The sequence below is a fragment of the Clytia hemisphaerica genome, unplaced genomic scaffold (assembly GCF_902728285.1).
Source record: "Clytia hemisphaerica strain Z4C2 unplaced genomic scaffold, Clytia hemisphaerica genome assembly, whole genome shotgun sequence".
In the NCBI taxonomy this organism is placed as follows: Eukaryota; Metazoa; Cnidaria; class Hydrozoa; order Leptothecata; family Clytiidae; genus Clytia; species Clytia hemisphaerica.
The window spans coordinates 370,902-398,496 of NW_027103473.1; the positions used below are offsets into that span (position 1 = coordinate 370,902).

The window sequence follows — 27,595 nt, forward strand, 5'->3', positions numbered from 1 at the left end:
TTCATTGCTTTATACAGACTGTCAAATTTTCAAATTTTAGAAGTTTTTCCAGGATTTTTCAGAGTTTTATGTTCATTCTTTTATTTTATTCATGAATTCGAATTCTTTATTTTCTATTTTGCATTTTTGTCAAGATGTGGTAATTTTTGCTGTTTTTTTTGACCGACCGACCCTCTTTTTTGTGTAGCTTGACCCGTAAAACAACAAATTAAATTAGCCTCGCCTAATCGAATAATAATAAAGTAGTCACCCTTCTTGTAAATAGCAACAAACAAGACTTAATCATGTATAAACCATGAAGCTTTTCGACTGTAAACGTTATTTTATAGGAACAAACTATATAAGAACATAAGGCTTCGATGTCCAAAATATTAAGAACAAGCTAGGAATATTTTGAAACTATAAAACACCCGATTTGTTAGGGAAATGGACTAAAATACTGTGAAAAATGGCAAAAATAAGAACATTTTCAAAACCTTTTTAGGCTTAAAATTCAGAAAGTTAAGAACTTCAATCAAGAAGCTTCAAAAATTTTAGATGTTTTTATAAAAAAACACTACTAACTTTCATATCAACCATTTTCGAATTTGATATTTCCTCCTCTTCTCGGCCAAACCAATGACGTCACATTCTTCATTTTATGATGATTGAATGATGATCAAAATGGATTCTATTCATTCTATTGTTGTTTCTTTTCATTTCTGTTAATTGAATGAAGTTTGAAAAACAATTGGCTAAAAGACATCACTTTCAAAACTCTTAAAAATTACAAGGTTATGAAAACCAAAATCCTACAGAATAAGATAAAATTGAGACCTGAAACAGTAAACCAGAAATTAGTTAGACTTCATGTATATCGATCATTTTTCTAAAAACATAATCTAGCTAAATGTTTAAAAATTCATAAAAAATATAATCCATAAAATATTTGACTAAAAATATTTTTCGTTTTTCCTCTACAAAGTACAATTAAATCTCTAAATTGGAGCGCAATTTGAAGCGGACACTAATAACCCTTATATAAACTCTTATTATCAAATAAAAAAAGGCGTTGTGTGGCTGAATCTTGTCCTATGATTTGCTTCATTTTAAAAAAGTCTCGAGAATGAATTTTAAGCTTCGATTTCTCTAGCTGGATGTGCTTGCAAAAAAGACAAGATTGAGTTTCAGTATACGAAGCTAAGTAAAGTAAAGCGAAAAGTTGAATTTAGACTAACGATTGATCTTTCAAGCTTTCATTACCAGACATTGCATTAGGGTTTAACAAAGTCCCAACAACTTTTGTCGGTTCGTTTCGATTGACTTTCAGTTCAATATTGACCGGTGTAAACATGGTCAGATTCTGTTGGTAAATTTCATCGTCCTGGACAGGACACCACTCTAATTCAAGTAAAGGCTTCTCATCTGGTAAACTGTATTTGAAATCTTTTATTCCTTCCACGTCTCTTAAATAGACTCTGGACATTGTTCCTGTTTGTGGGCAAAGAATATCAACCGAAGCTTGAGAAACATTCACAATGACACCTTTCTCCACTAGAGGACCATGTTCCATTACATAAACAGCGAAAAATAATCCTGAACTTTGCTCAGATGCCATATCCGCGTTCAGCTTCTTAGCCGTACAATGGTCCGCCCAGATTTGCAGTTGCTTCGATTTGGCACGGAAATTGTATGATTGGTCTAGAGCGGCTGTTAAGAGACGATGGACTAGGATGTCGGGGTAGCGACGGATCGGTGACGTGAAATGAGTGTAGATAGGAACGTTGAGCGCGTAATGACGGTACTGTGATTCGTCCTCGACGCTACCAGTACAAAAATATTTCGCATTCTTAAACGACTTCATACATAGTAAATTCAGTGCTGGGGAAAATAGTTTTTTGTCTTTTTCATCTATATCTTCTACATTCTGTTCCATATCAAGTTTATTGATGTCGTTTAGAGATTTGTTTAAATTACTGCTATCAGATGCATCAAAGGGGATATCAAATTTACGACAAAGACTTTCCACTTGTTCGATTAAAACTTGAAGTGGCGGTGGATGACAGCGAAGAACCGCTCGTTTCGGAAAATGCTTAAATATCTCATTTCCGACAGCCATGTTAGCAAGTAACATAAACTCTTCAATCATTTTATTGCTGTCTTTATACTCGTATAAAGAACAACCGTTTGGCATTCCTGTAGAGTGGTCTATATTAAAAGCAATGTCAGATTCGCTAAAATCTAAAGCACCAGATGAAAAACGTTGATCACGAAGGTTCTTCGAAATGCCATATAGATGCTTCACGGTCTGTGAGATTTGCTGTAGAGTGATCCTCTTGTCATGGATTTCGGGGAAATCGTTTGGTTGAAGAGACGCTGGATTGTCTGTTTCGATCATTTGTTGTGCGTGATTGTAAGACAGTTTGGTGCATGATCGAATGACACTACGTCCAAACCATTCATCCAATTTCGTACCGTCACTTTTCAATGTCCATATAACTGAATAAGCTAATCGTTCAACGCCTGGATTTAAACTGCACAGCTCTTCACATAAAATACTCGGCAACATTGGAATGACTTTTTGCGTTAAGTAAACACTAGTTGCCCGATCACGCGCTGTTTTATCTAATACTGATCCTTCCTTAATGAAATGGCTGACATCAGCAATATGGACGCCTACTTCAAAAGTGTCATCGTTGATTTTACGGCACGATAGAGCATCGTCTAGATCACGAGCTGTTGCGGGATCAACAGAGAAGATACAATGATCCCGAAGATCTCTACGTTTTGTAATCTCCTTTTTGGTAACTCTCCATTTTTCAGGATCAGGTAGTTCCTTCAAAACTTCACTCGAGAAATCGGAACTATCGATATCATTATTGATTAAAATAGCTTCAGTTTCTGGCTCAATCAAACCAGATTCACCGAGGTTTTTGACAACACAACCACTTGCAAAAGGCATTTTATCATCCCAAGACTCAATGTTACCAACAAACAACGTTTTGTCAAATTTATTTGCATTCGCTACAAAATTTTCTGGACATTTCGATAATGGAATCATCACACGGGGTAACCTCCTATCAACGGGCGAAAACAGTGCAAATCCAAAACGATGATTACGGTATGGTCTTAACATACCACACGCAGTCCTCGCGTGTTTTTTGTCCAGTAGATAAACTACTTTTCCCGTTTTGGTAGTGCCTTCATCTCTCCATTCCTCTTTTGGTAGAATTTGAACTGCAACAATATCACCAGGTAAAGCACGATTCCGAGATTCCACACTCTCTATAACAATATCCCGGTCAACTCCGTTCGGACTTCCTATGTAAGCTAACCGGAAATTACGCGGGTTGATCCGTATCACACCGGTTATAACAGATTCGTCCTCTAATTTACGTAAATATTCATCTTCGCTAATGTAAGGTTCGAATTGAATGTCTGGGAGTTTATGATTTGAGTTTTTATTCTTTGACTTTGTTGTATACAGATAGTCGGGTATATTATCTGCGGAACTCTCCTGGGATCGTTGTAATATCTTGGGAGTTTTTCTCTTACGAATGACTTTTTTGGTTTTGTTTGGTACGTTTTTCTCTCCATTAACAGTGTTTCCAAGCGGGCGTTTTTTTTCATTCTTTACATTATTAGGTTCCAACGAATTTCCTTCGATCTTTTTTTGTACCTTCCTCTTTGGTAGTAACGATCTCACAAACTTGGTAAACTTCCCATGACAAATGGTAGCCGTTTGGTATTGCCTTTTCAAAGGAACCATGGTATGATATACAAACATCATTTGGTTTCTCAATGTGAACATACATCTTGTTGAACTCAAAAACATCTTGAAGAAGCTTGAAATATGAAGTTTTGTTTTTTATGTTTTACCTGGAAAATGAAAAGAGAAAAACATATTTTTTTAAACAATTTTTCAATGAAATTTTAGGACTTAAATTCTACGGTACAATGGAAACCGAAAATAATAAATGCATAGAAGAATAAAGAATGATCTAAAAAGCTTTATCTTCTCATTAAAATGAGGGTCAGGAAAATCAACAAAGTGACGAACACATTCCAAATTTTATATCAAAAGTTGGGTTCCTTGTTTTGCAAATAAAAAGGGCAGTGACAAAAAATTGACGATGTAAATAGATTCATTAACATTAAACAGAATAATATTAATTAAATTTAAATTGATGATAGAATTTATAAAACTATTTCAATAAGTAAAATAATTTAAAACTATAAAATTCCATAAAATCTTTATTTTAACCAAGAAAGAAAAAGAAAAACAAGAACAAATATTACGATAATAATTCAATAAGATTTCTCGGATAATGAACAACAATTTTTCGCAGATTTTTTAAAAAGCTTTTAGCTGGGTAGACATTCCAATTAAAGAAGGGGGTAAAATTCTCAATGATTTTTCATCAAAAAGACAAAAAGTTCCAAAAATCTTTATCATTAAAACAAGAGTATAAATGGTGCAGGACAGGAAGTACTTTAAGAACGCAAGTATTTTAGATTTGCTTTCTATCAACTTGAAAACTTGTGTATCATTGAACGAAATAACCAAAATACACTTAAAATTCGTAACAATATTATACGGTCAACAAATAGAATTTACTAAAACTCAAAATTATACCTTTTTAAACAAAATCTCACTTTGCACCAAATTTGAGAAAACAAAAGCACAATTAGAGGCAAGAACAAAAGGCTATTAAAAAAGGACACCTTTGCCATTGGTGTTGTTCAGCATAGAAAAATTGTGTTTATCTCGAGTTTGAATGTCAGTAAGAACCTGAGATTACCATCATATAATAAAAGAGAACACCCATAGTCATACTAAGCACCTCATCAGTGGTAAAAGGATAAAAGGATTAGTTAAAAATAATAATTAAAATGATAAAATATTAAAATTCAAGTAACGGTGTATTTTCATTTTTTGGATGAGCAAGAATGCCTAAAATTTTTGTTGGTAAATCACGTTCAACTTTCAATAGGATATTGACTTCAGAAAACAAGCATAATTCTTGTTTCAAAGCATCCTCTGGTATCGCATCAGATTGCTCCTTCTGTGCCTCCCATTTCTTTTCGAATCGTTCTGTCAATTTGGCGATTTCCTCATTGATATTTTTTGGCTTTTCACTACTATCCAAATCTTCAGGAAACCAATACAAGGCCAACTTAGGTTTTCCATCAGAGGTGGTGAATTGATACTTGATTAATGGTAACTTATCCATGTAAGCTCTGACAACGTTACCGACTCTTGTACACAAAACGTCTACAGCTTTATCAAGGACACCGACAACAACACCTTTCTCCATCAACGGTCCACATTCTAACAAGTAAACAGCAAAGAAAAGCAATGAACTTTGCTCTGAAGCTTTCTTGGCAGCCCACTTTTTGTCGTTGCAGTGATCAGATTGCGTTTGGAGTTGATCAACATCTGCTTCCACTACGAATGATTTGTCAAGTGATGCTGTTAGAAGACGGTGGACCATCACATCTGGGTAACGACGAATCGGTGATGTAAAGTGAGTATAAATGGGAACATTCAAGGCATAATGACGATAAGCTGATTCATTCTCAATTGTGCCGGTACAAAAATATTTCGCATTTTGGAATGGTTTGGTACAAAGCATTGTCAAAGCTGTAAACAAAGTTTCTTTGTTAAATCCACTATCCTCCCTGGCCAAAATCGATTTGAGAGAAGCACTAATAGTAGAGCTGTTCGAGATGTCGAATGGGATACCAAACCTTTTACAAGTCTCAGCAACCTCTTCCATCATAACTTCCTGTGGTGGTGCATGATTTCGAAGAACAGCACGGTTTGGATGATGCTTGTAAATCTTTCGACCAACAGCCATGTTAGCTAGCAACATGAATTCTTCAATCATTCGATTACTATCTTTGTATTGATACACAGCACAACCATTCGGCATCCCAGACTGGCTATCCAAGGTAAAAGAGAGTTTAGGCTGATCCAACCTCAAGGCACCACTATCAAAACGTTTCTGGCGAAGATGTTTGGACATCCCAAATAAGTTTTTGACTGTATTTAGGATAGTTAACATTGAAAAGTCACCAGTGATCGGAGGAAATTCATCAATAACCAGGTCATTTACGTCATCAGTTTCAATCATTCTCTGTGCATGGTCATAAGACAATTTGACACAAGAACTAATAACGGTACGGCCAAAAGATTCACTCATGATAGTCCCATCAGATTTCATGTTCCAGAATACAGAATAAGCTAGTCTCTCCACGCCAGGATTCAAACTGCACAACTGCTCACATAGAATATTGGGTAACATTGGAATAACTTTCTGAGCCAAATAAACGCTGGTAGCTCGTTGACTAGCTACATCATCAAGGGCTGTATTCTGCTCAATAAAATAGCTGACATCAGCAATATGCACACCAACCTCATACAACCCATCTGCTATTTTTTTACATGATAAAGCATCGTCCAAATCACGGGCAGTTGCAGGATCAATAGTAAAAACACATTCTTTTCTCATATCTCGACGTTTAGACAGTTCAGCAGAAGTCACTTTCCATGTCTTACCATCTGGCAAACAACGCAAAACTTTTTCTGAAAATGGTGAGCTGTCAATATCATTGCAAAGTAATATTGATTCTGTCTCTGGCTCAATATGGCCAGCTTCTCCAAGACTTCGCATGATCTTTCCACCTGCAAAAGCTTTATTCTTCTCCCATTTTACAATTTTGGCAATAAACAATGTCTTTGCATAGTTTGAAAATTGATTTTTAAAATCATCAGGGCATTCTGTCAATGGGATCATCAATCTTGGTAAACGATTGTCATTGGGCGAAAGTAAAGCGAAGCCAAATTGATTATGGCAAAATGGTTTCAGAAAACCACACGCCACTCGAGGATGTTTCTCTTCCAAAATGTAAACAACTTTGCCAGTTTTGGTGACAACATCCTTATCAGATTTCTCGTCTGGTTCACCAGGACGGTTTGTTTTCCATTCTTCTTTTGGGTTAAGCTGGACAGCCACAATATCACCAGGCAGTGACCTGTTTCTTGCTGCGACACCCTCAATATAAATATCTCTTTCACTGCTATCTATTGAGCTTATAAAAGCATCTACGAAATTTCTTGGATTAATTCGTAGAGTACCTTTAATCAATTCCCCACGCTTCAGTTTTTGAGAACATTCTTCCTTTGACAAGTATGGAGCAAAGTTCATCTCAGGTAACTTTTTATTAGAATGGTGTTTCTTTTTAGGAGATGTTGACTCATTCTTGGTGGTATCTCTTTCTTCATTATTTTGCTTAGGTTTACTTCTGTCCTTCTGTTGGTCTTTCTTTTGGGGATGATGCTTCTTTGCCTTGCTTTGTGCATTAGTATTCTCATCATTAGACTTTTTGTTGTTCTTTTTTCTTGTAGATTGCTCTCCTTTAGCATTCATGTTGTTGTTGTTTTTTTCTGTTAAATCAGTCTTAGAAAAAGATAGAAGGAGGTATAAGGTTAAAGTGCACATATTATGTTTGTTAGAACAAAAATGGTAAGTACTTGATAACGATATCATTAAAAAAGAAATTTCGATATCACTATCATTTCTTGACAAGAAACCATTTGACAAAAATAGGAAACTTTCCAGACTTATTTTCACATTATATAAGGAAGAAAAAATATGGAAAGAAGCATAATGATATGACACCTCCCAGAGTCCCAGTTAGAGTAATAAAAAATCAAAGTCTTGTTTTTGAAAAATAGGGAATTTTAAGGATTCATTGCTACCATCACCAAAGAGTTTTTGATCTCATTAAACCGGTCGCTTTTTTCCAAGGTAAAGTCCTGAGATTCCTTGAGTGTTCTTTGAAGGTCCTTTTCTTTTGTGATTTTAGTAAATTATCTCTTTGATTCCTACTAGAAATTTTGGGCATTAGTGAAATTCTGATTGGTCACCTCTAAAAACCTTTTCTTGTTGCCTAGTAACAATATGATTATTCGAAACACATCTTTGGAGGGTATCTTAGCAAAATTATTTTCCTAGATTATTAAAGGGGCAGTCTGCCACTACATTGCGCGGTTTGTTTTTGTTTTCATTTGTCTTGATAGCCCAAGATGAAATTTTGGCACTCGTTTAGCAAGGCGCGGAATATCGAGTCAAAAATCTCAGAACCAAAACATTGGCAAATGGTGGACAAAATTCAGCTAGAGTGTCTTCAAAAAAGACTGCATTTCTTTTGGAAATAACATATCATTACCTTTCGAAATGGGATTGGATATTTATGTGAATCGAATCAGCAAAATATATTGGACTTTTTTACCAAGTTTGAGAGTATATCTCGATGGGATTGTCAAGATATTGCTGGATATACATTATAGAGTCAAATTTGATGTAATGAGCTAGAATGATGCAAAGTTGGAAATCTCAATTTTTGTGGTTCTTATCTTTTTATTTCCTTTTATGAATCGATCTACCACTTATTAATGATTGGAAAAATGGTAAAATTAACATTCTATTGAGATGTGAATCTGGTTCAAGTTGAAGAATTGATGAGAAAAATGGGCAGTACGAGAAATATTTGCATTGGAATACAAACTCTTATATAGACAATACCTCTGGAACAAGTTATATGGGATTTGTTTACCGAGTGACCACAAAACAAAGTCTTTAATGCTTGGTTCCTACATTCATGAGGTCAGAGGTTTTGTGGGTTTTCTAAACTTTGAAACTTGTGTGATTGTTTTGGTTGTTTTCCTGACTAAAGACACTTTTGAATATGTGATTGTTTTTCCTGACTAGAGATACTGTGAACGTGTTTTTGATAAACATATTGCAACCTGGCTTGGAGTATATTTTTGAATGTTTTAACAGCGACATAATTTCTGATTTGGATTGTTGTAGTGTCATCATTTATCTTTTAGTGCTCCAATGTACTTTAGATAGGTTATTTCAATTTCATTTTTTGTCAATTAATTTGTGTTTATTTCATTGGATTTAAATAGCGTTTACAGTGTGATAGGTTGTCCAAGAAAGCATTGTTTCGAGGTTTCCATGTTTCGTTAAAACGTGTCAAAGCCTGTCAAAGAACCAAAGACATTTTATAAGTATTTTCTTTCCTTAACTTTATATAATAATAACAGGAACCTTTGTTTTTGGTGCTATTATTTCCAAGCTTTGAGGAACCTTTTTTAGACTAAAAATTCTAAATTTATAATCTAAAATTTTCATAGATTTTCTTGTAACATTTCAGACACTTGAATGTTTCAATAAAAAAATAACATCTTTATATATCTAACTTTTAAAAATAATCCTGTGCTCTTTGTTTTTCAACCCATTTCTTTTTTACCTATAAATCAAATCATATTGAATTGCTACTGCCAAGGGAGATTTAGATAGTTTGAGATAACTAGGAGTAATTATAAAAATCTTATATGAAGCCTTCAGCTGAAACAAAATGATAGCTTTTTCCTGAAAAAGAAAGATAATTTTTGGTGCCTTCTATCAGTTCTCATAAGTTTGTTTTGATTTTTTTCTGTCAAAAGTCACGTGATATTTTTATCTCGATCACTCCGCCTCAATTGGAAATTCCCCTATGCACCCTAAAAGTAATCGAGTTTTAGAAAAACAATAACAAACCGTGTTATGTGGTGGCGGATTGCCCCTTTAAAGCCAATTACAAAAAAAATGGCAATGTGCTTTAAAAATGCTTTGAACATTGTTCTTCAGGGTAGACAAGAGAATACCTTGTTGGAAAAAATGATTCAAAGTGGATTGATGCAAAAATTTGAAAAAGAAGTCGATGAAGACAAAAAAAGCTCAGATTTTCTATTGTATATAATATATATATATATATAAAATTTTACTATTTCCTATTCCTAGAAAATAAGGACAGAGAGCCCTTTAAGAAGACTCTCTGTCTATCTTGCATTTTTCTTTGTAATAGCCATTCCACAAAACTTTTCAATCGAACAATTCTCATTTTTAATTACTTGATTGAGTAACCTCGTTGGTTTCAAAAATGCAAAAATATTATGGCATATTTGCTATGGTTGGATTTCATAGGAAAATATACAAAACCTAGATGCAAAAAGATTATTAATTCAAAAATTACATGAATCGACATCGATTCTTGTTGTTTGCAACTTTCAAGGTATTATTTCAAGGTATGATAAATATTCAACAACACTTGGTGTAATATCGACATCACTCATCTAATTCCGACACCCTTCTCAAGAGATAGGAATAATATGAAAATTGGAATCACAGACTGAAAAAGGATTTTTCTTCTCAACACATGTACACCTACTATGAGTTTAAGGGACCTTGCTTACACATTCTGCTGCCCTAAAGGCCATAAACCAGTGAAACGAGATATCAATTGTTGAAACAGAATAGATATTGAAGCCTTAAGAGCCATTTTTTTTAAAAATCTTCAGAATAAAGAAAGTCTGATACCTCACCCTCTTAGATTTTGATGAAATTTTGACCAAATGATCTATCACACAAGAAAATAAGACTCTGAAAATTTCACCTTGATATCTGAAGTAGTTTTGAAGATACAGCGTCTCAAAGATAGGCTACTAAGCGAAAATTGACCCCTAAAAATCATGAACTCTGGTGGGGAGCAGATTTTGAAAGCCAATGAATTTTTATTCAAGTACATTAGAAAGCTGATTTACAGTGGATTTCAAGAACTTTTTGTAGGGAATCAGAAAAAATCAAATTGAGTCTCCAAAATTTTCCCCGAAAATCTCTAGCACCTCCTGTAGAGGGCTTCAAACTTTGCGTAATCTGGGTTTTGAAGCACTTTTAGCTGGCTGCTGATGGTCCTTGGGACTTTTTTGAAGTAAACTTTTGACCTGGAGTGGTTTACTGGTGGGTTTTGGTCACAAAAATAACACTTTCAGGATTTCCATCTTTGCGTAACCGTCAAAAATGGCCGAAAAAATTGCTATTTTGGCAGACCTGGAGCAAAATTCAAGATGGCGTATCTTTTTAAGGCAACACCAAATTTTTTTGAAATTTTCAGCAAGGCTTCCTTAGTAGGTCTAGTTTATAGCCTCAAAAAAATCTCAATGGGCTTTTGAAGTCTCTTAAAGATATAATCGATTGAAAATTTGCTTAACTTTGTTGTTTTCTCCCTCTTAAAATGCTAAATCAGGCCCACTTAAGGGCTCTAACAGGATAATTTTTGTCAAAATATTGGTTGATCTTCTCTAGCCAACTAATCATTGGCATTAGGGGAACAACTGAAAAAGATTTCAGGTCATTTCCATCAACAGATGACATTTTATGACAGCTTCTTTATTTTTAAGTACAGAATATGTAAAAAAAATGAGACTGACATCTGGCGTTTCCTACCATTCCAGGGCCTATATTTCCAGAAAAAAACTCAACCTTTCACAGTTTGGTGAATATTAATCTTAAATATAAGCAGGTTACTTCAACTTAATGGGTTTAACAGTACTCAATTCCTATTCAAAAACTTTTTAGACTCATTCAGAAATCCTACTTTGACAATAATTTGCGCTTTACCGCAAAATTTCTAAGTCCAAGTGTTGTGATTAGCTTTTAGACTGTCCAATATCTCTATAATAGTGTACACTAACAGTCTTACTTGTTGATTCTTAAATAACTAAGCAACATTACTAGGGTGATAATTTATGAGATACTGCAAACAATGCTGTTTAAATCTTCTGGACAAGAAATATTGGACAGTCTATAGCTAATCACAACACTTGGACTTAGAAATTTTGCGGTAAAGCGCAAATTATTGTCAAAGTAGGATTTCTGAATGAGTCTAAAAAGTTTTTGAATAGGAATTAAGTACTGTTAAACCCATTTAGTTGAAGTAGCCTGCTTATATTTAAGATTATTATTCACCAAACTGTGAAAGGTTGAGGCGTTTCCTGGAAATATGGGCTCTGGAATGGTAGGAAAGGCCAGATGCCAGTCTCATTTTTTACATATTCTGTACTTAAAAATAAAGAAACAGTCATAAAATGTCATCTGTTGATGGAAATGACCTGAAATCTTTTTCAGTTGTTCCCCTAATGCCAATGATTAGTTGGCTAGAGAAGATCAATCAATATTTTGACAAAAATTATCCAGTTAGAGCCCTTAAGTGGGCCTGATTTAGCATTTTAAGAGGGAGAAAACAAGAAGGGAAGTTAGCAATTTTCAATCGATTATATCTTTAAGAGACTTAAAGCCCATTGAGATTTTTTTGAGGCTATAAACTAGACCTACTAAGGAGAAGCCTGCTTAAAAATTTCGAAAAAAATTTGGTGTTGTTGCCTTAAAAATATACGCATCTTGAATTTTGCTCCAGGTCTGCCAAAAATAGCAATTTTTTTCGGCCATTTTTGACGGTTATACGCAAAGCAAAGATGGAAATCCTGAAAATGTTATTTTGTGGTCAAAACCCACCAGTAAACCACTCCAGGTCAAAAGTTTTACTTCAAAAAAGTCCCAAGGACCATCAGCAGCCAGCTAAAAAGTGCTTCAAAACCCAGATTACGCAAAGTTTGAAGCCCTCTACAGGAGGTGCTAGAGATTTTCGGGGAAAATTTTGGAGACTCAATTTGATTTTTTCTGATTCCCTACAAAAAGTTCTTGAAATCCACTGTAAATCAGCTTTCTAATGTACTTGAATAAAAATTCATTGGCTTTCAAAATGTGCTCCCCACCAGAGTTCATGATTTTTAGGGGTCAATTTTCGCTTAGTAGCCTATCTTTGAGACGCTGTATCTTCAAAACTACTTGAGATATCAAGGTGAAATTTTCAGGGTCTTATTTTCTTGTGTGATAGATCATTTGGTCTAAATTTCAGCAAAATCCAAGAGGGTGAGGTATCACACCCTGAAGACTCTTAAAAAAAATGGCTCTTAAGAGCCAGTTTTTTTAACATTTTTTTGATATGTTTTTAATAAGTATGATGAACCAAGTAAAATCCCAAAATATTTTGGTCTAAAAATCCATAATGGCGGATTTATGCAAATTTGAAGTTTTTTTCATTTTTGGGCATTGCACTTAAAAAGTTTCTTGATATAGAACCATGCTTTTTCAAATCAAAATGAGGAATTGGTTTTTGGTTATTCTGAAACTATACAATTTTTTTAAAAAATCAAAATTTTCAAAATGGTATATAGCTAGGTTATGACGTCACAAAAACACTACAAATTCGATTGTAGGTGTATTTTAGAGCCATCTGACCTGTCCCAGGGGAGTTTGTTCCTGCTCAAAATAATAATTTATGATAGTTCAGTCCCTGGTCTATCCATTTGAAGTGGTTGCAATAAAAATTTCCGACCCTACTGGCCCCTGTAGGCCTGAAAAACCAATTAGGTCTAAAAAAAGTACCAACGTTAGCCCAATTTTCCTAGAAATCCCAACAATATCTGGCCTCCAACTCTTCTGTTTCTGAAAGATTTAACCGGCTGGTCTCTCAGGATCAAAAGAAAAACCTAAGTGACCTCCTACCATTAATATTTAATTTATACTATTGTCGAATGAAGTTAATGAGTTTTATTTCAAAACTAATAGTTTCACGCCGTGGAGACGATCATCAGTTGAAAATAAAATTTAAAAAAACTAAAGCTCGTTTTGAATGTTGAATCTCTGATTTCGAAATGCCGCCACGTGAACAAGTTCACGCTAAAACAACACGATTCGAAAGACTGACATCAATTGTTGTCAAAAGAAGCCAGTACATTGTTCTTCGTAAACATTCAAAACAAACTTTAGTTTTTTAAAATTTTATTTTCAACTGATGATCGTCTCCGCGGCGTGAAAGACTCTTCAGTTCCTGCCTCTTTTTTAATTCTTACCTTCAGATCCACACTCCTTAATTAGTCTTACAAGTTTTTGTTAAATATTTGTGATGTTAGCTTTTTTAGGTTTACAGGCTTATGCAAATAAGTCTTTGTGTAAAAAGTTGCATAGCTATGTTTTGTATATGTGACCCCCCAAGCGATTTGGAGTACATTAAAAATGAGACCGGTATTGGTGCGGTCATGCTTCTGCCGCTTTTGGACTGGTTAATTGTGCGACTAAAAGCTGAAAAAAGCGGCCAGAAGACCGCACAGTATCGTATGGTCCGTGCGGACAAAGTGCCGACGAAAGCGGACGATGGTGCGGTCCCCGCCGTTTGTTTATATTTTTTTCGATTGCCGTAAGAATTTCAGCCTCAAGTTCAAACAAGCAAAACAATAAAAACAAAATGTCCGCACCGTGACCGCACTGAATACCGCACTCATTCTAATGGTGCTCTTTAGTGACCGATCAAGTGCGTTTGAATGGAATTTCTAGGAAAGATTTTTGGATAATTTCTGGTAGATACAAAGGTATCATTTTACCGCACGGTAATCTTTTCGCCGCTCTTTTGCCGCACATTTTATCGATCTGTCCGCACCAAGACCGGTCTCATTTTTAATGTACTCCAAATCGCTTGGGGGGTCACAATATTTTCCAACTAAATCCAACCAAAGATTTTCTGTTTCTGTATTTTTGCATATAATTCAATATGGCAGTTCGAAAGGCGAAACAGTCTATTAACCTCAAAAAGCTCAGATGTCTAAAAGCAAAGCTAAATGAAAAACCCGACAACTCTAGTAGTGAGACGGAGCTCGTCAGAGCAAGCTTAGAATGCAAGCTCAAAATTTTAGCAAAAATAAAAATTAGCTCAGCATACAAGGTTTTGCCTGGGAATCCAAAATCATAATTTTAGAACAAACAAGTGATTTTTTGTGGACCTACCTGGTTATCAAAACGAATAAACCAACTACGCTGGAAGGTCAGCCAACATAGCTTAGCTAGCTTAGCTAGGATAGCTTTAAAGTAGTTTAATGTTTATTAATAGATGCACGGGAATAAACATTAGATTAAAAGTGTTAATAATAGAGCGAGTTTGAGTATAAAAATCAACGCGACAAACGGGCTTTGATCCGCAATCTGCAGTAAACATGTTGACCTACATTTTCTAGTACCCAGGCTAAAAAAGCTATAGAACGAAAAAATATTGTCAAAATCTTTGTTGTTGAACAAAGTAGATAAACAAAAGAACATCTAAACCTTAAAAAAAATTTACTGGTTGTTATAAAAAAGAGTGTAAGCAACAAAAAATAACACACATGTTTCTGGTGTTATGGCTGAATGACCCACAGCAAAGATATTAGCCTTTTGGTTGGTAGTTTATCTGAATAAATTGAGATTGAAAAACCCATCTTTTTGTGACTTTTTGATACAATTAATTAGCTCTCTATAAAATTTTTACAAAGACAAATTTATCAACAATTCAAAGAATATAACAGTATATTATTTCCCTTCAAGATTTAAAAGAAAATAATGTGATGAAAGATGATCTTGAGCTTTCCAGCCATTGTTTTGATTTAACTTTGTATTTTAATGACCAGCCAGGTCATTCGTTCGAGGGCTATGCATGTTAGCCTCCACTGATACAAGTTACCCGATCTCACGGTACAATCTCTCAAAATGTGCTACCTCTTATCATGCTTTACTTTTCACTTTATCGTACAAATAAAAAAAAATTAGACGTCAATATTTTTCCAACAAATCCAACCAAAGATTTTCTGTTTCTGTATTTTTTGCATATAATTCAATATGGCAGTTCGAAAGGCGAAACAGTCTATTAACCTCAAAAAGCTCAGATGTCTAAAAGCAAAGCTAAATGAAAAACCCGACAACTCTAGTAGTGAGACGGAGCTCGTCAGAGCAAGCTTAGAATGCAAGCTCAAAATTTTAGCAAAAATAAAAATTAGCTCAGCATACAAGGTTTTGCCTGGGAATCCAAAATCATAATTTTAGAACAAAACAAGTGATTTTTGTGGACCTACCTGGTTATCAAAACGAATAAACCAACTACGCTGGAAGGTCAGCCAACATAGCTTAGCTAGCTTAGCTAGGATAGCTTTAAAGTAGTTTAATGTTTATTAATAGATGCACGGGAATAAACATTAGATTAAAAGTGTTAATAATAGAGCGAGTTTGAGTATAAAAATCAACGCGACAAACGGGCTTTGATCCGCAATCTGCAGTAAACATGTTGACCTACATTTTCTAGTACCCAGGCTAAAAAAGCTATAGAACGAAAAAATATTGTCAAAATCTTTGTTGTTGAACAAAGTAGATAAACAAAAGAACATCTAAACCTTAAAAAAAATTTACTGGTTGTTATAAAAAAGAGTGTAAGCAACAAAAAATAACACACATGTTTCTGGTGTTATGGCTGAATGACCCACAGCAAAGATATTAGCCTTTTGGTTGGTAGTTTATCTGAATAAATTGAGATTGAAAAACCCATCTTTTTGTGACTTTTTGATACAATTAATTAGCTCTCTATAAAATTTTTACAAAGACAAATTTATCAACAATTCAAAGAATATAACAGTATATTATTTCCCTTCAAGATTTAAAAGAAAATAATGTGATGAAAGATGATCTTGAGCTTTCCAGCCATTGTTTTGATTTAACTTTGTATTTTAATGACCAGCCAGGTCATTCGTTCGAGGGCTATGCATGTTAGCCTCCACTGATACAAGTTACCCGATCTCACGGTACAATCTCTCAAAATGTGCTACCTCTATCATGCTTTACTTTTCACTTTAGACAAAGAAATTGGGTCTTATGGAAGTGGGCAAGAACAAAAAGAGGAGAAGCAAGAGGTGAAAAAAAAACAATCAAAAGATCCTGTTATAGAAAAATTAAAGAAACGCATGATGAAACGCACCAAAAAAACTGCCCAGCCACGTAGTTAAAAGTCACCCTCAAGAGATTCAAAGGAAGAGAAGATGAAAAAATAGTTGAGATATGGAATAAACACCGACCCAACCCGGGAAAGAAAAGGGGCCTGGACCAAAGCGAACAAATCGAACGCCGTCCACGCGAAAAGCACTAGACGAGAAGGGGCCAATTTTTTAATTATTGCAATCAAACTCTGGAACATAACATAATGAACGAAATCGAAGATTATCAATGAATGCAATCAACCGAACCAAGGTAACCGTCGAACCAAATCGAATATTATACCCAGGAATCTGCCATTGGATTACGTATTTACGTTTGAAATTTACAACAGCCAACCAATATTCGATCGCGTTTGATTCGTTCAATTGGGATTCAAGTTTTTCGATTGACACCGTCTGGGATTATGATGTCATGAAACACATGGCCGAGAAAAAAACATTTTGTTTTGAGATGAAATCCTATTTACAAAAAAGTCAACACTAAGAAAGGATACTAATGTAACATTCCAAAGGTAGTTAAAACTATAAAGGCATAAAAATTGAAGATAACCTCGATTTACCTTTCAATGGGCCAGCATAAACAGTCCAAAGTTATGCATACACAACAAAAATGGAAGAGATTCGTTGGTCTTCTGCTCTAGCCATCTTTTATTGTTTTGAAAAATGAAACGCTGCTATCTTATTTTTTTGGAATGTAAGTAATGATAAATCAGTACTTGAAGTACACCATGGTTTGAAGTACACTTTGAAATGGAGCAGAAACAAAACTCTCATCCTTGTGAAATGAAACTACTTCGTCCTTCTAATTCTAACATTCCAACCAGCCAATTTAGAATTTACACAAACAAAACTGGCCAATTATTGCTTAGCTAATTTCAATGTTTTCACAAACAAGAAACGGTTAAAAGAATTTATTTCATTCGAGCAGCTAATGCGAGCAGTATCCCGATTTTACGAAAAGAAACCAAAAGTCAAATCGGGAATAAATCGGAAAAATTGGGGAAACACTTTTTTGAACACATAGCTTCAGCCAGGTTTCTAGCTCCCCCCAACAAAATAAGGTCCCCCCAAAAAATTGCCTTGTGTTAGGTCCCCTAACACTTGGGGAAAAAACCCGCCCCCGTAAGAGAGAGAATATGCAAGTACAGTACTGATAAATGAAAACTAAATTTTACTTGTATTAATATCTATGTTTACAAATCTTTTGCTTTTTATTTTTTAGTAAGATAAGAGATCTTTTAAAATCAACTGAACAGCTCCCAGAGTCTCAGTCAGATCATCTGGGCTCCCCCCAACAATCTAGGTCCCCCAAATATTTTGGTAATTTTAGCCCCCAGGCTCTTTAAAGGTCAAAATATTTCTTAGCCCCCCCCCCCAAAAAAAAAAAAGTAAGGGGGGGCTGAAGCTATGGAACACGGACACAGCGCATGGAAAAAGCCAATTTGAAAGCTCAGCTTGGGCTGACCAATAAATGATGAACATTGAAACAATGAAACACAATAAGACATAACTGGTCAAAATACAAAAAATATAATGAAAGCATTATCTACTGGGAGACACTATTGAAAAAGACTTTGGAAAAAGAAATAAAAAAGCTATTAAAAAATGCTTTTCTTTATATAAACAATCCACAATCAGAAAAATGCACAGCTTATTAAATAAGTAAGGTTTCTACAAAACTCAAACCATTGCGCTCCACCGTGACATTCTCATTTTAAAAAAATTATAAAAATAATAATATGGCTAAGAACACTGATCTATGCTTATAAATAACGATTTTTATAAATAAAGATACGTTTTTTGAGCCAAAAGACTTTCTTGCAAAAATCTGCTTCAGTCATCTTTTACCGATGATGTTACCCTAATTTCATGCAAAAAATCTAAAAAAAATCAATGATCCAATTTTTCACAAAATCTTTTTATTAAAAACCTTTTTTTTAGCCGTTTGTTGCCTGACAGTGTAGACCTAACTCTTCACACAAAAATTACGGGAAACGCATGTTTGGACCTTGTACCCTATGCTACACTCAAGCACTTAAGCCAAAGTCCCGCAAAGGCGGGACAAAAATCAGTTTTTTTGAAGTTACATAGAAAGATCTTTCAAATTCAGTATGTGAATAGAGCAGTAAAAAATACAACTTTTCTATTTTTCCTTTTTTTTGCAAAAGTTCTAGGAATGAAAATAAAGGGATAATGATAATTGAATACTATCCATTGATGACCCACAGCACTATCGTAATGCTAGAATCGTAATGCTAGAATCGCTTCGCGTACTCTTCGCTTGAGAAAATAATTGAAAGATTGAAGTTTTTAACCTGCGCAGGAGTTTGTGGAGCGTTCTCGGCTCAATCCTCGGACCGTGCTAAAAATGGTAGACTGAACTGTGATAGATCATTTTGATGGAAGTTGTTGGAATGTTTACAAGGCTCTTGACAGAAAATTGTTTTATTGTCAATGATGACAGTGCGGTTATTAATTTTGTTAGATCTGACAAATTGATGTTTGTAAGTGCACTTTATAGTTTTGATTCCCATTGAAGAATCATATTCTGGTTTTCATGTTATTAGATGCTGGTTTAGAGCTTTAGGTCTATGCTGCCTGAAGTTTCCCCAAAAAGTTCATTTTTGAAAATCGGGCTCCGTCACATTACCAGACGATCTCAATCGAACGGAATCGACGATCGAACCAATCGAACCAAATCAAACGCAATCGACCGATTGAAATTCAATTGTCGAACGCAATCGAATCTCAACCGAACGTCAAAATTTTGGGTAATATTCGATTGGTTCGACTAGTTAGATCAACTGGTTCGATCGTTGATTCTGTTGAATTGAGATTGTCTGGCTTTATTCTTGCAGCTTCCCAACATCAAAGCTCTCAAACATCACAAGCCGAATGAAATTACTTTCGATTTCCCAGAGAAATTATGCGATGAACAATTCAAGGTCAATAAATCGACAATCTAACGCAATTGAACGCAATCGAACATCAATCGAACGCAATCGTATATCAATCGAATCTGAAAATTGCGGTAATATTTGATTGAGATTCGATTGCGTTCGACAATCGAATTTCAATCGGTCGATTGCGTTTGATTTGGTTTGACTGGTTCAATCGTCGATTCCGTTCGATTGAGATCGTCTGGACATTATGATGGCCACTGCCATTTTGAACCTTTGTACTAAAAATCAAAAGATACCGTGAGTGGTCCTAAATCTGACAGCCCTGCCTAATTCCGATGGGGTCTTTCAAAGATACAATCTAAAATAAAAACAAACCTTTCGCTGTGACGCAATGAAGATACCAAAGTGTCAATTAAACTGAGAGATTTGATAGTATTGTAACGTATATTGTAACGGTTTAATCAAATAACATTTGTTAACATTTTAAACACGAACAACGGATTCAGAAAAAAAGGTAATTATATATACTAGTATAAAAAAGTAATTATTTTTACAAATCCCACTTTTTTATCACATTAATTGACATCTTGACATAAAATAGTCATTCTGATGTTTTGTTTTGAGAGTTCTTGCAATAGTTTATCGTTCAACTTGGGGAGGGGAATGTTGTAAACATAGAATTTTTTTTCATAACAGTTATTTGGGGGGTCGGAATTAGGCAGGGCTGTCGGATTTTGGACCACTCACGGTACCTATGACTCAATCCTGAGAAAAGTTGTTAACAGACAAACGAACAGACCGACGGACAAACACAGGTTAATTTATAGGACCAAAATGAAAAAATGAAAAACGAAGAAGCTTTCGTTTTCTGATCGTCTTTTTGTGTCTTTTCTGCCATGAAGTATTATAAAATTCCTTGTAGTTATAGAAAGACAAATACTCCTACGAAGACAAAAGAATAATCCTTTTTCAATCAGTGATTCAAGCTTTCATATCATTCTTTTCTCTAAAAAAGGGTGTCGGAATTAGACGAGAGATGTCAATATTATTAGCCCAACTTACGGTAACGTTTGGAAAGTTGGATTCCCAGGCTGCTGGCTAGAGCAAGCTTCATAAAAGCTCCAAACTGCACTGAGACAGAGAACATTAGACAAAAAACTAAGACATCTCACACTTGAAAAGTAGTCACATAATATGTGTTGGCTCATGCAATATTGCGCCACACGAGAATTTTAAAGAAAACGATGATGACCATGTTGTTTTTACCGCCATCTTGCACGAATTGACAGATTGAGTCGCTTCTTGTCAGTTTGAAACAATTTGTTTTAAGACGTCGTCTGACGTCTTTTGAGAATCAGCGTATACGATCACAGCTGAGCTTAGGAGACCCGGCAACAAACATGACGGAGCCAAAACATGACCGCTCATGATCGATTGACGTTTCTCGAATTTCAACTACATCTAGCTGATTGCTTGGTGAGTCGGTATTTTCGATTGAAACAGTCGGGTCAAAGTGTATCTTGCGATTCCATTATATATAATGGATATAACAATTTTACTTTATAGCATAATAGTACTTAAAGCTATCGTAGCAATATTATGATAAGATTATCATATATATTATCAAAGAGCAAACAATTTGACCCAACTGAACAGTGTACATACATTCTCAAACAAAAAGCAAAGAGGGGGAGGAAAAGCTAAAAATTATTCATGGATGAATTTCACATGTCAAGAGTGTATGAAGTCAGGTATGTTCGAAACTTTTTGGTAACTGGTGTGATAAGCTTTAAGGGTCTAAGCTAAAAGGAAAGAATAGAGGGGCAGGCTGTGGTGGGGATTTTACTTTCATTTTCTTTTACTTTTCCCTCATCAGTATAGTTTCATTTTAGATTTCAAGCCAATATCTTACCAATGGAGTGCTCACTAATAATTTTAGGGGCTTGTACAAAAGACAAAACATACTTGGTGCACCACAAAAAATGCTCGCTGATTGTGTTTTTTGTGAGTTTTAATAGACCTTTTCGGCTTTCCATCCGCTATCTTGAATACACTGTTTAGGAGTGTCGACTGCGCACGCTTCAATCCAATTTTCCATTGTTTTGATTTTAGCGATCATGGAAAATTCACTCTCCTCCGTAAAAAAACGGTAGGTAAACATCTAGTTCTCATAAGGAAACATAGCAGAAAAACGGTAGGTAAAGAACTCCTTTTAATCATAACTTCTTTTCCTCTTGATGAATTTTTGTGAAATTTTCAGGAGAGACTTATAAAATTATCATTGATATCATGTTCAAATATCTAAATCATTCTCTTTAAAGGAGAGAAAAAAATTCACAATGTTTACATTCCTCTAAGCTTTCACAGTACTAAAGTGCGCATTTTTACCTACCATTTTTACCGGCATCTGCAATGGAGTACCGTGAAGATAGCGAGACTCCTAAACAGTGTATGGTATGCAAAAATAGAGGAACAAAAAAACAGTGGTTGAATTTAGTTGGAAAATATGCAAAACATATGCAAGTTTACACAAAGATTAAAAGGACAAAAAGCATCTTATAAAGAAATATTATAATCATTAGAACAATAAAAGATGGAATTTCTTAATCCAAAAAGAAATATTTACAGAACAACAAAAGCCTTTTAGAAATATGTTCTTAAAGACATTGCATATTCTGTTTTCATGCCATTAAAGAATTCCACCAAGACGGAGTACACACATCAAACTTTCAAAACACGCAAACTGAAAGCAGTAGTTATGACGTCACACATTCAGCGGGTTCAAATCAATGTTTTGATTTGATCGTCTGACGGTTCTATTCCCAGGAGAATAATTTACCGTCAGCCGAATAAGGAATATTTTTGTCCTTTGCAGGTGATTTTTCAGCTTGAGTTTATGTCTAATGTTATGGTTTTTTGAAGTGCTTGTTCTAAGAGATGAGCGAATTTGATTATATCTAGTTTTCAAAAGAAGCAAATTTAATCTTTCTTCTACAAGATTATACTTTAATATAATGCTAATTATGCATGTAAGTTTTACATTAATACTTTCTTTTTGCATATGTTTTGCATACTTTCTAAGGTAATTTCACCACTGCAATTTGGCCACCATAATTTTTGCATACAATTCAATATGGCGGATGGAAAGGCGAAAAGGCGAAAAGGTTTATAGTGACAGCCACTTTGATCACCACAGCATAGTTGCCAACTTATGAGACTGGAAATGCGGGACAACGAGAGCGAGCGGAGTGAGGGGGAAAAATCGAGCTGGGGGTTGGGGACGCTCTAAGCCCCCCAATGGGGGTGTTAAAGGTTAAAAATTTTGGGCCAGAAATGACGTAGGAAGCTATAAGCAAAAAGCTCGTACCCAAAAATTTTAAAAATGTCAAAAAATGAAGGTCTTCAAATCTCTCTAAAACCTATTTTTATGGGAAGCTATGGTATTTTGTAGCAAAAAGCAAAAAAAAATAGAGCTTGACCTCGCTTTAGAAATTTTTTATCGCATTTTTTAGGTTTTTGTAAAATCGCAGGCCAAAATAGGAGAAAAAATCATCAAGTTTTGCATTTTCTTCTCATTGACTTCATTTTTAACCCCTACTTTTAACCATTTTTGAAATCTACATAAAATTTCCGACAATTTGACATATAACATGCATATGTTCCCGAATAATCAACATAGGCTAAATCTGAGCCTGCTGCTACGGTACTGAAAAAACTGCTTTGGAATGATGTCCTTATTACAGGGTTTTTTTTTCAGGTATAGATTCAAAAAACTTACCAAAAGGCCTCTTTTGCAAGCTGAGTCAACTTTCTATAGGACTTGGACTGGTTAATCTATGATTTGAGTCTTTCAAATCCATTTTTTCACTGACTAGTACTAGGTCAGAGTTTTTGTCACGCCGTGACGGAAAATTTTCAATAGCCTGTAAAAATCTATGAGAGTGGAATCAGGCCTTAATTTTCTCCATGAAACATCAACCATATAGTGTTAATCAGAAACCTAAAATAGAAATTCAAAAATCAACCCACAAGATTTTCTGTAGCCCTTTTTAGTTTTGTCACGCCGTGACGGAAAAATTTGGGCCTATGTCAAAATTCCCCTATCTTTTCGTCAATTGTACTTGAATTGAGATTTCTTTGCTTGAAAATTCTTCAAATAGGTAGAGTATATCAGAATATGCAAAAAATAGAGTCAAAAATGCAGAATTACAATGAACTAGAGGTCCTGCAAGGTGGATTTTCTCATTTTTGATCAAAATGTTTCGTAGACTAATTTTGGAAAAACCCGGTTTTTTTTTTAGGATTTAGCTCATGTTTTAACTTTCTAAGTTTATTTTTCTCATTCTAGTATGTATTTCTGACAACTTTACATTAAAATTATAATATTTCTTACAAATTCAGGAAAATAATTACATATTTCTCATTTATGATTTTTAGCGTTTCATCACTTTTTTGGCCAAAAATGGGTCATTTTTAGGCCGAAATCCAAAAAAAACGGAATATTAACTTGAAAATAACCCTATCATGTTATATATCAGTGGAAGCGGAATTTTGAGTAGATTTTGAATATCCAAGTTTCATGTCCTGAAAAAGAACTCAACTCAAATTATTATGCTTTAACAGCTAAAAATAGACATGGGTACGAGCTTTTTGCTTATGGCTAGGAACGGCTAAAATAAAAACAATATCGATCAATGAAAAAAACACTGTTGTGGAGCAATGCCGCCTTTAGCTGCGAATCACGCGCATTAGCCTCAATAAATATTAGGTGTACTGGTTCATATAGTACTATTACATCTCTGTCCAACGCGTATCTGATGTATTGAATACGAACGTACGCAATTGGAAGGACCGTTACGGAGCGAAGAGAAAAAATGAAGAAGTGAGTTTGTGCTTGTAGAAACATATTTTTAGTACGTCGCATCAAAATAAGAAAGCCTTAAGTCCATTTTTTCAAAAATTGAGTTATGACCATACCGATGCTTTACACCCCATTTTTTATCGAATTTTTGGCATAAATCCATCAAAAACCAACCTAAAGTGGCCTAATTTTAAGTTTTTTGAAAAATAAGAATTTTTATTTTTGAAATTTTCTCAAGTTAAGAAAGTCTTAAGTCCATTGTCATTTTAGTTGGACTTTAGGACCTTTTAGATTAAGGTTTTAGTTAAAGAGTTCAAAAAAGTTAAGAAAGTTTAAAGCAAGAAAGTCTTAAGTCCATTTTGGAGTTAAGACACTTTTTCACTGGAAATTTTTCAAATTTTCAGTTTTAATCAAGGAAATTTACATAGAAAAAAAGGTTTAAGTCCATTCTCGAAAAACATGCTATGAAGAAGCATTCATATCTCCGCAATGGTATAAGTGACAATGTTGATACTTTAGAACTTGAAAGATCTTTCTTCATTTATATTCATATCAAAAAAGCAGCTAGCTAGCCCAACATGGTCAAAAATGCTAGCCATTTCAAACCTTTAAACTTGATTTTCTCAAAACTACAAAAATGGACTTAAGGCTTTCTTATTTTGATGCGACGAGTAGCATTTCTATATTTTTTCCAAGAGTTTTCTCGAAAATGCGGGACATCTAAGGTATGTGGGCGGAATTCGAGACACAAAGAGCTTAAATGCGGGACTGTCCCGCTCAATGCGGGACGGTTGGCAACTATGCCACAGACTATCTGACCCTGGTGCCATTGATATTTCCTGATACTTGGCATAGTTCTTGATCATTTTGATTGATTTTAGATGGTTTACTTGTCTTGTTGCACTTTTGGAGCCCTCCAAATTATACTCCAGATTGCGATTTATTTGAAATTTGAAGTTTTGATCTCTATTTGGCTTATCATTTGAAATCGGAAGAGGGGTTTAAAAAGGATTATGCTTTGATTTTCCTAAACTTCTTAGGGCACTGAATATGAGCCTGAAATTTCATGACATTTAGCCAAACAGAAAAAAAAAGACAGGACTCTAAATATTGACAAAAAGTCACAGGCATATTCTGTCAACTTCTCTAACTTGGGACTATCTGACAAAACATGGAACGGCAATTCGGCCACCATTTCATCAAACAACTCCCAAAGTTATTTGATTTCAGTTAAGGAACAGCGTATTTAAAAATACACAATTTCTCTTTCGATTTTACAGTATAAGTGAAAATACTGACCAGATATGCAAAAGTCCCATGTTTCGACCAATCGTCCCACATTAGAGCAGTTGACGGTTTTTGAGAGCTTTTTGACCTATTTTTTGTAAATTTTGAGTTCAGTAAAAGGCTGGATGGCCATCTTAGGCTTTATTTCACCATTTTTACTTACTGTTTTAATCTCTTTGACAACAAGTTTGTTTTTTTAATACTTGGGCGATTTGCGCTAAATCTGTACCATCCTGTCCGAAATCATTTTTCGCATATACAGTATCTCATTAGGTTAAGTGTTAATAATTTTTTTCTTTTTTCATCAGACAGGTTGGTACTGCACTGGTACACTTTCTGCAAAATTTCATGTTTTAACTGTCTGTCAGTCTGCAATCATAAATTTGTGCCAATTTTTCCTTGTTTTGGCAATTTTTAGCACTTTCTTTCCAGAAAGGTATTTGACCTAGAATTTTGATTTTCCATATAGGGAATTTATTCATATTGTGTTTTTCTACAAAAAAAGGGTTTTGAAACCTTTTTTCCATCTTGCTCTAGCAGTGATTTTCTGTTCACGTCCATTTTGACACCAAAATGTGTCCTGTCCGAAATCATTACACATTGCCCCCATTTTAAGAGTGCTTATTGAAGATTTTTTAAGTTTGAGAGTAAGTTCAATCTGAATGTGTTTGAAAATCAGTCAAAAACTATAATTTTACCATCAGGTTACCCTTCTATAGGTCCTAGTGCACAAAAACCTTATAATCTTTAGAGATTGCTTACTTTGAAATTTTCTCATTTTTGTAACCCTTTTACCGGGGGGGGGGTACTAGGGTTGCAAGCTGACAGGCATGTGTCGCCCGACTTTTGGTGGGTGAGCCCTTAGAGGGATTAAAACTGATCCTTAGAGGGACTGAAATCGATAGAAAAACCGATTTTTCTTGAATTTTGTGACCCTTATTGGGACTTTTTTTCGTGAAATTTAGGCTTTTCAGGGTCAAGAAATTGGGTTTTTACAACCCTTATAGGGGGACTAAAATTAGATTTTTGATGTCCTGTCCGAAATCACAATAACATAGTGTCCTTCAGGTTCTCTTCCCCCCATGCATAGAATGAAAATTTTCCATCCCCCCCCCTCATTTTTCCCCGCCCTGCCTCCAAAATTTTTTCTGTCCCCCCCTCAAGCATAGAATTAAAAAGCTGTAATTTGATGAACTTAACGCTTATTGTTTTCCCTAAGGTAGTTCTAATTCAAGAATAAATGGAAAGGATGGTTGTTTTTAAACCATAATATTAATAAAACTAAGCATTATGCGATATCATCTCATAAAACCAGATGTTTTTCAATTTTGAATTGATTTTGGTGAGTTCCCCCCCATGCCTAGAATGAAAATTTTCCATTCCCCCCCTCGTTTTCCCCCACCCTGGCTTCAAAAAAAATTCTTTTCCCCCTATACGTCCTTTTGACCCATTCCCCCCCTGAATCCAGGGGGGGAGGACACTATGAATAAGATTGAAGATATTTCTGAAATTTTGCATGGTAGAAAGATTTGAATGCCTGAATATTGTAACCTAGGATAGAGCATGTTTTAATTGAGTAGATCTAAGATTCAAAGCACATTAGATTTGATTTTAGGGGTGTTAGAAAAATATGTCCCATCCGAAATCCCTTGTCCCGTCTGAAATCATAAATTTTATATCTCTTTTACAGTAGCTTAAAGCCACCTGATTTATTTTCATTCCATCGAGTGTCCCGGGCAAGTTTATGGTAAAAAAGAAGCTCTTGAGAAACTCTTCAGCTGTCTTGAGTCATAATAATAAAAAAAAGCCACCTGATTTATTTTC

The 27,595-nt window shown here is 34.8% G+C and overlaps 2 protein-coding genes across 2 annotated transcripts in view; both read right to left on the reverse strand.

Moving 5' to 3' along the window:
- Positions 1 to 862: 862 nt before the first annotated feature.
- On the reverse strand, positions 863 to 3,854 carry LOC136798490 (DIS3-like exonuclease 2). Its single transcript, XM_067055112.1, has one exon. The coding sequence runs from the start codon at positions 3,812 to 3,814 to the stop codon at positions 1,208 to 1,210; it is 2,607 nt and encodes an 868-aa protein (XP_066911213.1). The 5' UTR covers positions 3,815 to 3,854; the 3' UTR covers positions 863 to 1,207.
- A 965-nt stretch (positions 3,855 to 4,819) lies between these two features.
- LOC136798491 (DIS3-like exonuclease 2) overlaps positions 4,820 to 27,595 on the reverse strand; it is a 426,120-nt gene continuing 403,344 nt past the window's right edge. The window contains exon 2 of the mRNA XM_067055113.1: positions 4,820 to 7,442. Coding sequence (XP_066911214.1) covers positions 4,884 to 7,412 — 2,529 coding nt within the window. The 5' untranslated portion in view covers positions 7,413 to 7,442 and the 3' untranslated portion in view covers positions 4,820 to 4,883. The remainder of the gene's footprint in view (positions 7,443 to 27,595) is intronic.

Excerpts from the sequence above, each read along its gene's own strand:
- LOC136798490 (XM_067055112.1), bottom strand. The coding sequence starts at position 3,814 with ATGTTTTTGAGTTCAACAAGATGTATGTTCACATTGAGAAACCAAATG.